Source organism: Sebastes fasciatus, chromosome 8, assembly GCF_043250625.1.
Source record: "Sebastes fasciatus isolate fSebFas1 chromosome 8, fSebFas1.pri, whole genome shotgun sequence".
Taxonomy (NCBI): domain Eukaryota; kingdom Metazoa; phylum Chordata; class Actinopteri; order Perciformes; family Sebastidae; genus Sebastes; species Sebastes fasciatus.
In genome coordinates, this window is record NC_133802.1 from 501,372 (window position 1) to 516,572 (window position 15,201).

A 15,201-nucleotide genomic window follows, 5' to 3' on the forward strand; every position below is an offset into this window, starting at 1 on the left:
TACAGGGAAGAGTTTCTTCCTCCATTGTTACATTGTAACAGACGGGGCCGGGGCGAAGCGGGGCGAAGCGAGGAGAAAGGCGTCTTCTCGTCCCAACATTAGCAACATTAGCAACATTTTGACACCATTCGGTAACAAAAAAAAGCAGCCAAAACCCGCGTTAAAGCGAGAAGACAGCTAAGTAAGCACCGCCGACTGAACCCGCCCCGGGAAGAGAGAGAGAAGGAGAAAGGAACACAGATGTCAGCGGATTTCTCCATCGCCAGCATCTTGACATCAGGAGGAGAAGAGAAGACATTCGGCTCATTCACATTAGTCGCGTTGCACCGAAAATGTTGGGAAATAAATCGCAGCTAATCATACGATGTTCCCTCTTTCTGCCGTGTGTCCTTTAAATAGATGGGCATGCAACATTTGAAGAAAAGCCGCAGGTCTAGCAGACAGCCCCGGCTCTGTCTTCCTATTTCAGTGTGCAGAACAATGAGCATGGAGTAGCCTCATCTAGTAGCCTCATCTAGTAGCCTCATCTAGTAGCCTCATATTGTCCTATTGGTGGTGTAAATTGACAGTCACACAAGCTTTGGGCCAGATTACTTTCATTGCTTCACGGTTGCAGTCTCGGTTCAGGGATACCGGTTTTGGCACACAGAACAGCATCTCATAGGGCGTTGAAAGACTGGTGTGCGGCTCACATTGGAGAGGGAAACGACCGGCGAGTTGCTTGGAATAAGGCTCCCTGTTTCTGCCCCAGGTAAGAGGGTTTAGTATTCCATTAACCGGCCGGTTTGCCATTGTGTGAGTGTGTAAAAATGGGGGGGAGAGAGAGAGAGAGATGGAGAGAGGGCGGTTGAGCCTTTAGCCGTCAGACTGATGATATCTAACCTCCCCCAACACAGACAGTTGCTGCATGTAGCCCACACAGTTAAACATATACCCCACCAACACTGCATGTCCCCGAAGGCACCATGAAGTCCCACTTGTCTGTAAGCACACTAGAAGTCCTTAAAGGAACAGGAGGGGAAGTCTGATGTGAGCCCACTATCAGAATGCAACCTCTGCTGTATTTGCCCTATTTCTATTCTCCAGGTGGAAAATGGTTCACATTCATGCTATAAGCACACTATAGCATCTTAACTGAACATTCAAGACTTTGCAGCCTCTTCAGGTGAACATGAATGGAAAATCCACATAAAACTGAATTTATATGCCGTTTCAATGCTTTTGCACAGTGCACAACACAAACAGCATCCTCCTAAGCATCAAGACGGGAATTGACACACTCTGGGTTCTAGGGGTGTAAGAAAATATTGAAAAAATTGAATAAAAACTATAAATTTTTAATCAATACTTTACATGCAAAGATTAACTCGGTCAATACTTTATTTCATTTGCAAAGAGACGTCCCCTCCCAGTGTTTTACAGGGACTGTAATAAATGCAGATACAGATCCCACTGTTCTGCTTGCATAAAAAAAGTAAACTTTTTTTACTCAGATTTTATGCATATCGTGTTCTTTATACTATGACAGTTTTCCTGAAATTAGATTAAAAAAAATCGCAATATATCACCTTTCTTACAGTATCGTAATATATGGATATCGATATATTGCAGTATTGCAATATATCGCAGTATATCGTATCGTAACCCCTGTATCATGATACATGTTGCATCGCCAGATTCTTGCCAATGCACAGCCCTACTGGGTTCATAATTTTAGTTTGAGATATTACATCTTGGGCTGTCTATCAATTAAAATATTTAATCGCGATTAATCGCAAGCTAATCACATATTTTTTATCTGTTCAAAATGTACCGTAAAGTGAGATTTGTCAAGTATTTAATCCTCTTATCAACATGGGAGTGGGCAAATATGCTGCTTTATGCAAATGTATGTATATATTTATTATTGGAAATCAATTAACAACACAAAACAATGACAGATGTTGTCCAGAAACCCTCACAGGTAATGCATTTAGCATAAAAAATAAGCTCAAATCATAACAGTGTTATAATAGCGTTATTTAGCCTTCTTCGCGAGGAGCTAGAACGACATGGTTGGTATCATTGGATTCTTTTTCTGAGCCCGGTACAACCTCCGAAAGATCGATTTGCGTTAAAGAAATTAGTGGCAAATTTGACAGCCCTAATTACATCCGTCCTCAGAGCAGCTCCAGGATTTGTCTCTACATGACATCACCCCTAACGCGTCTCTCTATCTAGCTTAAGGACCAACTCCACTGTACATTACTATACAAATGGTACATATTTAGTCCTATTTAATGCTGGATTTTCCCTTTGACCACCTGGAAAATGCCTCATTTGTAACTGTCCCAATTAGGGATGAAGATGCAGCATATCCGCAGCACGTGACACGGTAACCCAGACCCAGTTAAAATGGGCCTCATACAGATGTAAAGTTGCATAGTAAACTATTAATGATCTATGGAAGTACTTTATTCATAGGGAATATAATGTCTATATGGAATATGATCGGGATTGTTCTTTTATTTGGATTGAAAATACCAACCTTTATGAAATGCAGGTATAACCACAGATCATAATATACCATGCTGCTTACATTAACCTTGTTTGACCTCAACCCGCCGGTGTGATTGAACAGCTTTAGCTTTCAGGTTCCCTCATATAGCAGTAACTAGAAAGGAAAAAAAGAGTGAGAAGCCATTGAGATCATTCGCTTCAAGGCTGTTCTCTTAAACAGTGCTTGCCTAGTTGCCATGGTGACGTTTCTAGACTCAATGATTTCAAAGTAGGATTTCATGTGAGATGGGGGGGGGGGGGGGGGGCAGAGAGAGGAAATGATGGAGCTGGAATACAGATGAAAGGAGACCAAACAGCTCATGCCACCTTTTTGTTTCTGGTGTTGAGAGCTGACATGATGCTGGAGCAGTTTGATTCAGGTTATCCAGGAACATTTTGTCTTTAAAGGTCACCTATTATGCAAAATGCACTTTTCCATGTCTTTTAAACATCAATATCTGTCCCCAGTGTGTCTACAGGCCACCATAGTATCATAAAAGACCATCCTCTCTCTTTTTCTCCTCCTCCGTTTGTCCGGAAATGGGTGCAGAAAAAAAATTCGCTTTTTTCCTTGTATCTTGACGTCATTAGGGAATGCAAGTCACGTGAGGGTTTCCTGGTCGAACCAGAGAGAACCTTCAGTAGCTGACCCCGGCCCACAGCGCGTCACTGTCTCTCCTCCTCAACCTAACTTGAGCAAAGTAGCTCCCTACAGTTAGTCTGCAAGAACCAGCAGAACAGGCTTCATGTACTCCCATCATCTAAATATAACATGTTCATTCACAAAGGCTTTATGTAATTACACTGTTTAAACAGATGATATTTATATATTATATATATTTGATGTCATGCATGTAGCAGATTACAGGTAGTAAATAGTGACTTGTAAGCAACACAACACATTTCTGTTTCACAGTCAAACTTTATTTGAGTAGACAGATGACAATATTAATTATTCACAGCATTTGTAATCATCCCACCTGCAGTTATGTTAACATGGTACAGGAGAAAGTCTTCAGCTCTGGTAAACTATGGTAAGCTAAGCTCCGGTGGTCTGTAGTCATGGTAACACAGAGACAGCTACTACTGTAAATAATATACCATTACTCTGATCTTCCATACATTTATCTTTTAGCAGAAATAATGAACTGACCACTGTTTCACATCTTCTATTTTCCACCCTGATGGTCGCTGTGTTTACACACCGTGTCATAGCGGTAGCATGTAGCTAACCCGTTAGCATGTAGCTACATGCTAACGGGTTAGCTACATGCTACCGGGTTAGCTTTGTATCTCCATGTAAACAGAGCCATCTGCTCACAGCTGTCTGCTCTCCTCTGGGATGATTCTGTCGGTCATTTCTCACAGATGGATCTGTAAAGACAGACGTAAAACAGAGTGTATGTTTACGGTTTACAGAGTTGATGCATGAGGTAAACACTGAGTTAACTAACAGAGCTATAAGCAGCATTATTTACCTGAGAGAAACCGTCAGGAAAACCTGGAATCTGGACCGCAGATGTTCATCATGTGTCGCCGATTTCTGATCAGATTCCTCCGGTAACGTGCGCTGGGTGAAGTTTCTGGTTTATAAACTTTAAAGTGGTTTATAAACTTTATTCTAGCTGCTATCTCTCCACTCGTCTCTCTCTCTCTAGAAAACCTAGGGAGAGAGAGAGAGAGAGAGCTTCTCCGGGAGGGAGGGGGAGGGTGACGCTGTTGTTGAGGACGTTTGATTGACAGAAAACGCTGACCAATCAGAGCAGAGTGGGAGGAGACAGAGGCTACAGACACAGAAATCAGCACTTTTGGAAATGGGCTGAAACAGAGGTTATAGAGACATGCTGGAATGCATGATCTGATTGTTTTTTTGAAAAAAAAACTTCAGAGACATGGTTTGGAGGTGTCTGAGACCTATAATAACTAGTTTAACTGGAGTATAATATGTGACCTTTAAGGTGTACAATTGGTAAACAAATATAACATGGTGCCAACAAACATTATCCACTCTGCCTCTCATTGATGAAAGGGGTTTGAATCATCCACTAAGAACCCATATTTTCCCACACCTTTTGGTTCACATGATTGTGTCGTCTCTGGCTCAACGTGTGCTCCTCTGTACTCGCAGACAACGAGTTTCCATGGAGGCAGGTTCGTCCCTCAGCCTCAAACGAAGATATGAAGAGGTGGACAACAGCTCTCCATTCTCTACACCGAAGGACTCCGACGATGACATCTCCAGCAGTGACAGCGCCGACAGCTGTGACAGCCTCAACCCGCCTTCCAGCACTGCATTTACCCGTAAGGAACAACAGGAGACACACGTTAAAGGCAATACACTCTAAAAACACACTCAAACAGCTCATTAGCACAAGTATTTAATTACTCATGTGTAACATCCCAAATGTCTTCCCTTTTTTCAGCCACGTCCATCCTCAGACAGCACAAGCCGTCACCGGGGGGGAAACGGGTACGTTTTGACGTGGTGACGGTGTATTACTTCCCCCGGCGGCAGGGGTTCACCAGTGTGCCAAGCCAGGGGGGCAGCTCCCTGGGCATGGCCCGCCACCACTCCTCCATCAGACACTACACGCTGGGCGAGTTCGCCCGCGAGCAGGAGACAAGCCACCGGCACACTTTACGTCAGCACCTGCGCCAAGAGAAGCTCAACGCCCGCAAGATGAAGGTAGGCTTCACGTTTTATCTGTGAGTGTGGGACTGAAGGGATGAGTTGAAGTAAATCAAGGGGCCTTGTTTTGAGACCCACATACACACGTGGACAAAATTGTTGGTACCCTTCCGTTAAAGAAAGAAAAACCCACAATGGTCACTAAAATAACTTGAAACTGACAATAGTAATAATAAATAAAAATTTACTGAAAATGAACTAATGAAAATCAGACATTGCTTTTGAATTGTGGTTCAACAGAATCATTTTAAGAAACAAACTAATGAAACTGGCCTGGACAAAAATGATGGTACCCATAACCTAATATTTTGTTGCACAACCTTTTGAGGCAATCACTGAAATCAGAACATAACCCCAGAACATAACCGAGCCTCCTCCATGTTTCACATTAGGTACAGTGTTCTTTTCTTTGGATGCTTCATTTTTGCGTCTGTGAACAAAGAGCTGATGTGACTTGCCACAAAGCTCCAGTGTTGTCTCATCTGTCCAAAGGACATTCTCCCAGAAGCTTTGTGGCTTGTCAATATGCATTTTGGCAAATTCCAGTCTTGCTTCTTTATGATTTGCGTCCTCCTGGGTCGTCTTCCATTTAGTCCACTTTGGCTCAAACAGTGACGGATGGTGCGATCTGACACTGATGTACCTTGACCTTGGAGTTCACCTCTAATCTCTTTGGAAGTTGTTCTGGGCTCTTTGGTTACCATTCGTATTATCCGTCTCTTCAATTTGTCATCAATTTTCCTCTTGCGTTTTTTGTCCCTTTTTTGGGGGGGAGATAGCAGGTCAACAGTAGATGTCACATAGAAGTGGTGTACATCATCTGAAAGCTGGAACATGGAGATTAATTTGAGCATTGTTTGTTCAGCACTGTGTGTCAAATTGTTCTAGTTATAAATCAGAAATAATCATGAAGGAATGGATGAATGAATTAAAATAAATTGTGATAGTGTATAAGGGCTAAGAGCATTATGATGGTAGTATATGATGGTCATCCCCATGCTCTATTATGTCTCATAAATTGTTGTAGCATTTGTTCCACAGATTTGGTGCTAAATTTAACCATTTTCTACCACTGGAGAATTGATAAAAATGATCAATAATCCCTCAAATACCACCTGAAGACACCAAGAACTTGAGGAACACCATAAAAAAAGCCATGCTGTGATTTGGGATCAAAAACTTTTGACATTTGGAGATTTCTGCAAGAATTACATTTTTCGGTGATTGATTGGTGAGCACTTATGTTGTGTAAACTGCTCAGAAACCCCTTTTTGTCAATCTAGCTAGGAAACCATCCATCCTCTGAATGCTCTAGGTCTCTAGTTTGATCCATCCATCCTCTGAATGCTCTAGGTCTCTAGTCTGATCCATCCATCCTCTGAATGCTCTAGGTCTCTAGTTTGATCCATCCATCCTCTGAATGCTCTAGGTCTCTAGTTTGATCCATCCATCCTCTGAATGCTCTAGGTCTCTAATCTGATCCATCCATCCTCTGAATGCTCTAGGTCTCTAGTTTGATCCATCCATCCTCTGAATGCTCTAGGTCTCTAGTCTGATCTATCCATCCTCTGAATGCTCTAGGTCTCTAGTTTGATCCATCCATCCTCTGAATGCTCTAGGTCTCTAGTCTGATCCATCCATCCTCTGAATGCTCTAGGTCTCTAGTTTGATCCATCCATCCTCTGAATGCTCTAGTTCTCTAGTTTGATCCATCCATCCTCTGAATGCTGTAGGTCTCTAGTTTGATCCATCCATCCTCTGAATGCACTAGGTCTCTAGTTTGATCCATCCATCCTCTGAATGCTCTAGGTCTCTAGTTTGATCCATCCATACTGTGAATGCTCTAGGTCTCTAGTTTGTGGTTGTAAAGTTTCATGAGGTTGTGATTATCCTAGAGGTCACCACAGGTCATTTTATACGGTGGGTTAACTTTCAAAACATGGTCTCACTATATGAAATGTCTCCTATGGGGACTAACATCATCACACCTGAATACAGTTGGGCTCATTGGATCCACAAGAGTCTCAGCTTTACAGTCATACCCGATGTATGCAATTCCAAGACTGTTTAGGGACCCCAGTATGCAGAAATTCAAGTACACCATTTTAGAATAGGCGAAAATATCTCATTTATACTATATTCATAATACTGAATGTTTGTTGCCCCAAACTGCATGTGATTATCATAAAGTGGGCATGTCTGTAAAGGGGAGACTCGTGGGTACTCATAGAACCCATTTACATTTAAATAATTCTTTGAGGCCCAAAGAAGTTTGACTTTTGACATTGTTGTGTTGGTACTTTTACTTAAATGTTTTCCATCATTGTCCGTTTGAAAGTTCCAGTATGAAATGATGAAGCTGTTTTTGAAGGATAATTATTATGCACTTGAGCTTGAAACAGGGAATCAGTCTCTCATTGTGTCCAGCTCACAGTTCTACACTAACTGTCATCCACAGCTGACGAGGAACGGCACGGTGGAGTGCGCTCAGGCCGACCTGCTGACTCTGGAGGATGTCTCAGACGAGGACCTCGACGTGGACGGCGTGGAGGTGGACGACTGTTTCTTCCTCCAGCCGCTGCCCACAAAGCGCCGCCGAGCCCTCCTGCGAGCCTCCGGCATTGGCCGCATAGACGCGCGGGAGAAGGCAGAGCTCAGAACCATCCGCCTCTCGCGGGAAGAATGCGGCTGCGACTGCCGCCTGTACTGCGACCCTCGCCACTGCGGCTGCAGCCAGGCCGGTATTAAGTGCCAGGTAAGGGCTGTTGGCTCGGCTGTGTGCCTGTACAGAGAGACAAGGGCCACTGTGCAGTTTGCTGAGACTCAAATGAATCAGTGCTCAATAAAATGTGTGCCCTGATAATATATCATTTTTAATTTGAAGTGATGTGCAATTTATTTTCCCATAAGCCTTTTTCGGGCCCCCCAAAAAACTCTCTACGTGCCAGAGAACAACCTAAAGGACCCTCTGCCTCTGTGCATGTATACAGTAGTTCTGTCACATTTGACTGTTTCAATTTGTTAAAATAAATCAGCGATCATTTGTTCTCTTTCTTGTTAGGGAATGTGAATATTATATTCAAAGCATTTCCATCTGATACAGGGCTGCAGCCAAATTGATTCGTTGAGCTTGAAATGCAATTTCTCCTGAATTGATCGATGCATTGAAATCAGCAGAATGTAGCCTATAAATCAACGTATCAATGCAGTGATCAATTGATCAATTAATAATCATTACACAATCATGTATTCAATTAACTGGAATTAAAGATGATGAACAAAATTGATGAACAAAAATTATTACAGAGCTTTGTTTAATACTCGATTCTGATTGGTCAATCACGGCATTCTACGGTCCGTTATTTCTTTATAACAGACCGTTGCTATGTATAACAGACCGTTGCTATGTATAACAGAATGTTGCTACGAGTGCAGTTCTGATGTCGGACTCTGGCGGACCGTTTTTGTTTCAAATGATTGATTTCTTCAGTAAGTAGTTGTGTAATAATAATAACGTACGGGATAATGTACAGCTAGCAGGTCATTGTTGTGTAATAATAATAACGTACGGGATAATGTACAGCTAGCAGGTCATTGTTGTGTAATAATAATAACGTACGGGATAATGTACAGCTAGCAGGTCATTGTTGTGTAATAATAACGTACGGGATAATGTACAGCTAGCAGGTCATTGTTGTGTAATAATAATAACGTACGGGATAATGTACAGCTAGCAGGTCATTGTTGTGTAATAATAATAACGTACGGGATAATGTACAGCTAGCAGGTCATTGTTGTGTAATAATAATAACGTACGGGATAATGTACAGCTAGCAGGTCATTGTTGTGTAATAATAATAACGTACGGGATAATGTACAGCTAGCAGGTCATTGTTGTGTAATAATAATAACGTACGGGATAATGTACAGCTAGCAGGTCATTGTTGTGTAATAATAATAACGTACGGGATAATGTACAGCTAGCAGGTCATTGTTGTGAAATAAACCCCTTCGCGTTGGGGTCTTGCATCGCCCTGAAAGGGCTCGAAAATGACCGGCTTGACAAGACAATGACCGGCTCGCTGTACATTATCCCTTAATTGTCAAAGCATATTGATCCAATCAGAATATTCAGATGCTTTTTTACCTCTTTTTGCACATGTGCATGTCTGTGTGCTGACAGAAACCATGCAACAACTCACTATGTTCAAATAGAGTTTAAAGTTATAATAAACAAGTATTAAACATATATAGTTAATGTTTGTTAAAAAGAAAGAATATAAAACATTAAAGGCTGTATTCTTCTATTGTTTAGAGCTACAAAATTAGAAAATGAATTGGCAACTATTTTGCTAATTGATTAATAGTGTAAGTTTGTATCACAGTAACCAGATATTCTCTCTCTCTCTCTCTCTCTCTCTTAACTTGGCATGTGCTGTGTCATCTGTCTTTGTCTTTTGCCATATAACTTATAACCAAAGATTATAGAAGCAAAGAGACAAAACTCAACAGCCGCTTTGCCATTTTAGACTGAAAATGCCTATTATATTTATAATATGTTATTGTTCAACACAGGTCATTTCGGTAGAATATGACAATAGAAAAGAAATAATTATTTTTACTTTTGTACGGCACTTTGTAGGCGGACGATTTACTGGCGTCCGGTAGTCACTTTCAGTCCAAAATGGCGGAAGCGTAGCTCTGCTGCTGGGCGCTGATGTTGCAATGGAACGAACAATTGACTTTCACTTCTGATCAATATACGTTCTTTGTTATAACACAGTAAAGTGGTTACTATGGAAGACCTACACGGACATGATTGAAACCTTTTTTCTTAAAGCCGTTATCTTGAGATCACGAGATAATAAAGTCGTTAAAACTGGAACTGATCTTCCCTCTCCTTTCATCCCCAGGTGGATCGAATGTCGTTCCCGTGTGGCTGCTCTAGAGATGGCTGCGGCAACATAGCGGGCCGCATCGAGTTCAACCCTCTGCGCGTCAGAACTCACTACCTGCACACCATCATGAAGCTAGACCTGGAGAAGAGGAGGATGCTGATACAGGGGACCGGAGACCAGTATGCTGAATCGGACCAGATGTCCTCCCCCTCCTCCACCTGCCCCACTTCTCCAGACCTATCCTCTGTCGCCGGCCTGGACTCCGAGCTGGAGGAGAACGAGGTGCAGACGGTGGTGGAGGTCCAGGACCTCCTGGTGGAGCAGGACATTCTAGAGCGAGAGAACGAGACGGCCGTGCTGCACCTGCAGAGCGCCGAGGAGCAGGAGAGAAGGGAGAGGGAGGAGGCGGAGGGGGAGGCGGTGCAGCGGGAGCTGGGCGCTGGAGGTCTCGCGGAGCAGCCTCTCTGCCTGCTGCCCGGCGCTTTGGGAGGGGAGCAGGCGGAGGTGGCGGGTGTGGAGCAGGTCCTCCTGCAGGGGCCGTTCCCCACGGGGGCCACGGTGCTCTGCATCACTGACAACCAGGAGGAGAGCCCCTCTGACCTCCTCAAAGACTCCACCTCTCTGCTCTACTATCAGCTCAGCCCCATAGAGCCGGGAGCCTTCGAGACCCTACCCAGAGCTGAGGAGGCTGAACAAGAGGAGAGAGATTCAGGAGGAGGCGAGAGGAAACAAGAGGAGTTGAAGCCTGAAGAGATCACCTGCAGGCAGAGTTCAGGCAAGTCTTTGACCAACGTGATTCTGTGCTCAGAGGAGTGCATGTCCATCGTAGAGGAGAGTCCCCAGCAGAGCCTCTCTGAGTTGCAGTGCCAACGGGAGGCGTGCTCCGAGGACGAAGTAAACCCACTGCCTCCTGAAGTTTAGCTCTAGCTTCTCTGCAGACATTTTGCACAATAGCTTCATCTAGGATGAAAAAAAATCCACATTTCACACATTTAATACTGCTATCATCATGAATTATTACAGGTTGCAATCTTGTAGTGACTGAATTATGTGGAGTATTACAATACATGAGTGGAGGGGATGCTGAAAGCACATACAGACCACTCCCCAGAAGTAATATGGATGCAGCTACAAGAAAACATTGTACGTCATTGTGTCGTTGGGGGTGATGAATGCGGCCTTAATGGAAAAAAAAACATTTGTGTGTAGGAGTGTCGATGACACAGTGCAACAAGTAGTTAATTTCCAACGTAGCGAACAGAAAAAACACGTGTGAATGCTGACATAAGCCTTTTGTTTGGTGATGTATAACGCTATCAAATACAAATTGTTTCGCTGGTGAATTTCGATACTTACTCACATTTCCATTACGGCAGCCTGTGCCGTAGTCAAGCCAAATGAAGGCCTCCGATAGCATCCTCCGCTGAAAATAGACCTAATAATCCTGGAAATACTTGTTTTTGTGTACTGTATATGCGATGTGCAAGACGGAGCCGAGGTTGCTGCTTTTTTTTTGTTGTTGATCTGTACGCACATTGTGAACCGAGGGCAGTGGGTGTTTGTGGCTCTGCTGTAATGAAGCTAAACCAACACAGAGCAACGGACTGACACTGGCCTTAGCTGTTGCTCTTGCTCACCGCGGGCTGCTTGTGCAAACGCGGGCGATTTTGTCAACAAAAACCTAGTTTACCTGTAGTTCCGATGCCTATGATATTATTTCTTTGTGTCTTTTGTGGATTAGACTGTTGGTTTGGAGTCCGCGCAGTTCTTTTTGAGCGAAAGGAATTTCCTTCATACTGCTACACTGTAATACCTTGTAGTCAGTCATGTCCTGATGAAATGCCAGAATAGATCCTCTCCTCTTTTAATAAGTTATACTGTAAGGAAGAAGATGAATCAAATTCCATAAGAAAAATAGCATTTAAAGAGTCAAAGAAAGTAGTTATACAAAATGATGTGATGTTACTAATTTATGAAACAGATTGAAAACCTGAATTTGTATATTTTATGTTTAATCTGTACAGTATGTGTGTGTACTTTACATTAGTGTGTCTATGTGAGAGAGAATGTGTGTGTGCATGTACATGTGTATGTACTGTATTATGAAAAGGTGGAGGGGGAGTATATTAGTGAGGATACATATTTTATTCCTGAAAGGTGCTGATGTTACAGATTTACAATTCATGTAGGGATGCAACGATGTGACATTCCAGTCCCGATAGCGATAGTGATACCTGGGCTTTGGGTATCGGCCGATACCGAGTACTGATCTGATACCAGTGTTTAATAATCAGCTGTATGCCTCACTGTGTGGACGTGACTGGGATCATTCTGTTATGTGTGAGGCAACATCAGGCTGGACTTACGCATTGCTTTCCTAAATTTGAAGAACAAAATGTAACAATTATTGATTAAAATAATTCATCGTGATTAATCACATGATTGTCCATAGTTAATCATGATTAATTGCAAATTTATCACACATTCTTTTATCTGTTCAAAATGTACCTTAAAGGGAGATTTGTCAAGTATTTAATCCTCTTATCAACATGGGAATGGACAAATATGATGCTTTATGCAAATGTATGTATATATTTATTATTGGAAATCAATTATCAATACAAAACAATGACAGATATTGTCCAGAAACCCTCACAGGTACTGCATTTAGCATAAAACAATATGCTCAATTTATAACATGTCAAACTGCAGCCCAACAGGCAACAACAGCTGTCAGTGTGTCTGTGCTGACTTGACTATGACTTGCCCCAAACTGCATGTGATTATCATAAAGTGAGCATGTCTGTAAAGGGGAGACTCGTGGGTACCCAGAGAACCCATTTACATTCACTGATCTGGAGGTCAGAGGTTATGTTCCTTTACAACAAGCTAGTATGACCTGGTTGGTACCGATGGATTCTTTAGGTTTTCTAGTTTCATATGATGCCAGTATCTCCACTCTAGACCTAAAACTCCTGAGTTGCATTAATGCATTAAAGAAATTATGCAAACGAATGTGCATTATTATCGCGTTAACTATGACAGCCCTAACATAAATAAATAGATCTAAATTTACTGAAATGTTATTTATTATTAAAATACTAAATCATACACCAGTAAATTGGTAAAAAATCTTCGAAATTAACAAGAATTACAATTCAAGTGTAAACCTTTTTAATGCAGCAACAAATTGGTCAAAACTTCATCAGGAATTAAAATTCCGGTATATGATGTATATGTTATATAAACATAGAATTGAATAGATCGGCACCATTGTCACCAATATCCAATCCTGCTATTGGAGTCAGTATCGGCCTGATATCCAATCCGGTATCGGTGCATCCCTAATTTACTGTTGTTGTTTTTTTTTCTCATCACCATAATGAGAAATCTGATTTCTTGGAGATGTTTCTCGATGACTGACGTTAGAAGTGTTAGAGAGCCTCTCGTAGGAAGGCAATAGCTACTGCACTGAAAATCATTAACTCTGGAATGAGGTGTATGTAAATGCAATCGTATAACATTTCTTGTCTTTAAATGTCTTTTTTTAAAGCCACGTCTGATTAATACTGATCTGCGTATAAGTGTGCCGACTCTTCTTACACAAAACCAGTCCTTTGGTTTGTCGCCTAAAATTACAGCTGTTGTTTTTTTGGCACGGAACAGGACGCGCTGCCGTGTATGAGATGTCTGATTCTTTGCCTTTTCTTTTTTTTTATTGTCTTAATATAAATCTGCTTAAGAGTTGCACCAAAGCAGTGGTTTCAAACCTAATTAGATGACGCTTTCAACCATCCGATTTATAACAAAGCTGTCTCCTGTAGTTATTGTGAGGCTTTTAGATTTATTATGGCCCTTTTGTGTGTTCGCGTGACTCGCCTTGACATCGCACCATCTTTTAAAGTGATGATGATTAAAAGCTGCTTTTGTCCTTGGCTTTCTACTAATAGACTTTAGGTTTGGGACCACTGCATCAAATGAACTCAAGTACACTATGTGATTGTGTGTTTCTCTGTGTGAAAGGGGGGTATGATTGTTTAAAAGGACTGACAAGTTTAGACTTCATCTAAAAGCTGTGAGAGTTACTCTCATGCTAACTGTTGCCTAAAGTGGACAAAAAGTTTTTTTTTATACAAAAATAAAAACAATAAAACACTCATTTTAAAAAAAGGATGACGTTTTATGTGTTGTGTTGATTTTAGTGGATAATAAATCTTTATTTTACATTATCAACATGGGAATGGGCAAATATGCTTGCTTTATGCAAATGTATGTATATGTTTATTATTGGAAATCAATTAACAAATATTGTCGAGAAACCCTCACAGGTGTGTGTTAGCGTGTGTTAACTTGACTATGACTTGTCCCAAACTGCATGTGATTATCATAAAGTGGGCATGTCTGTAAAGGGGAGACTCGTGGGTACCCATAGAACCCATTTACATTCACTGATCTGGAGGTCAGAGGTCAAGGGACCCCTTTGAAAATGGCCATGCCAGTTTTTCATCGCTAAAATTTAGTGTAAGTTTGGAGCGTTATTTAGCCTCCTTCACAACAAGCTAGTAGGACATGGTTGGTACCGATGGATTCATCAGGTTTATAGTTTCATATGATGCCAGTATCTTCAGCTTCTAGCTTTACAACTGAGCCCGCTACAACCTCTGAAAGACCGTTTGCCTTAATGCAATAAAGAAATTGGTGGCGTTAAAACAAATTTGTGTTATCGCGTGCCATTGATGACCTTAAAACAAATTTGTGTTAACGCGTTATTGTGTATGGCTAGACATGGATGTGATATGTAATATTTATTCCTAAAAGCATGACCCCAATGATGATCCATTTTTTTGTGATTTTAATGTTCTCAAAGACATCTCAGAAATTATCTTCAATGCAATTATATTTCAGATTTAATTGTTTCTAATTTAGAAAATAATGATTAAATAATATTTTTTAATGAATGTTTATCTGTTTGCTTTGTCAATGCATTTGCTCACTTCAAACTGATGTGATTGGCCTAAAGTGTGAAATCTGTAGATTGTAGCTGCATCTCATTTCAGCATTTTTCGCCTCCTCGAC

The 15,201-nt window shown here is 41.6% G+C and overlaps 1 protein-coding gene across 3 annotated transcripts; it reads left to right on the top strand.

Annotated features, from left to right (window-relative positions):
* On the top strand, positions 1 to 14,299 carry csrnp2 (cysteine-serine-rich nuclear protein 2). Of its 3 annotated transcripts, none has more exons than XM_074642798.1 (5): positions 1 to 712; positions 4,667 to 4,869; positions 4,962 to 5,224; positions 7,686 to 7,982; positions 10,141 to 14,299. In XM_074642798.1, exons 2-5 carry the CDS (start codon positions 4,680 to 4,682, stop codon positions 11,044 to 11,046), a joined length of 1,656 nt encoding a protein of 551 aa, XP_074498899.1. In that variant the 5' UTR covers positions 1 to 712; positions 4,667 to 4,679; the 3' UTR covers positions 11,047 to 14,299. The 3 variants fall into 3 exon arrangements, with proteins under 3 accessions (XP_074498899.1, XP_074498898.1, XP_074498900.1); XM_074642797.1 differs by having other exon boundaries at positions 2 to 751; XM_074642799.1 differs by having other exon boundaries at positions 3 to 751; positions 4,667 to 4,839.
* Positions 14,300 to 15,201: the final 902 nt, after the last annotated feature.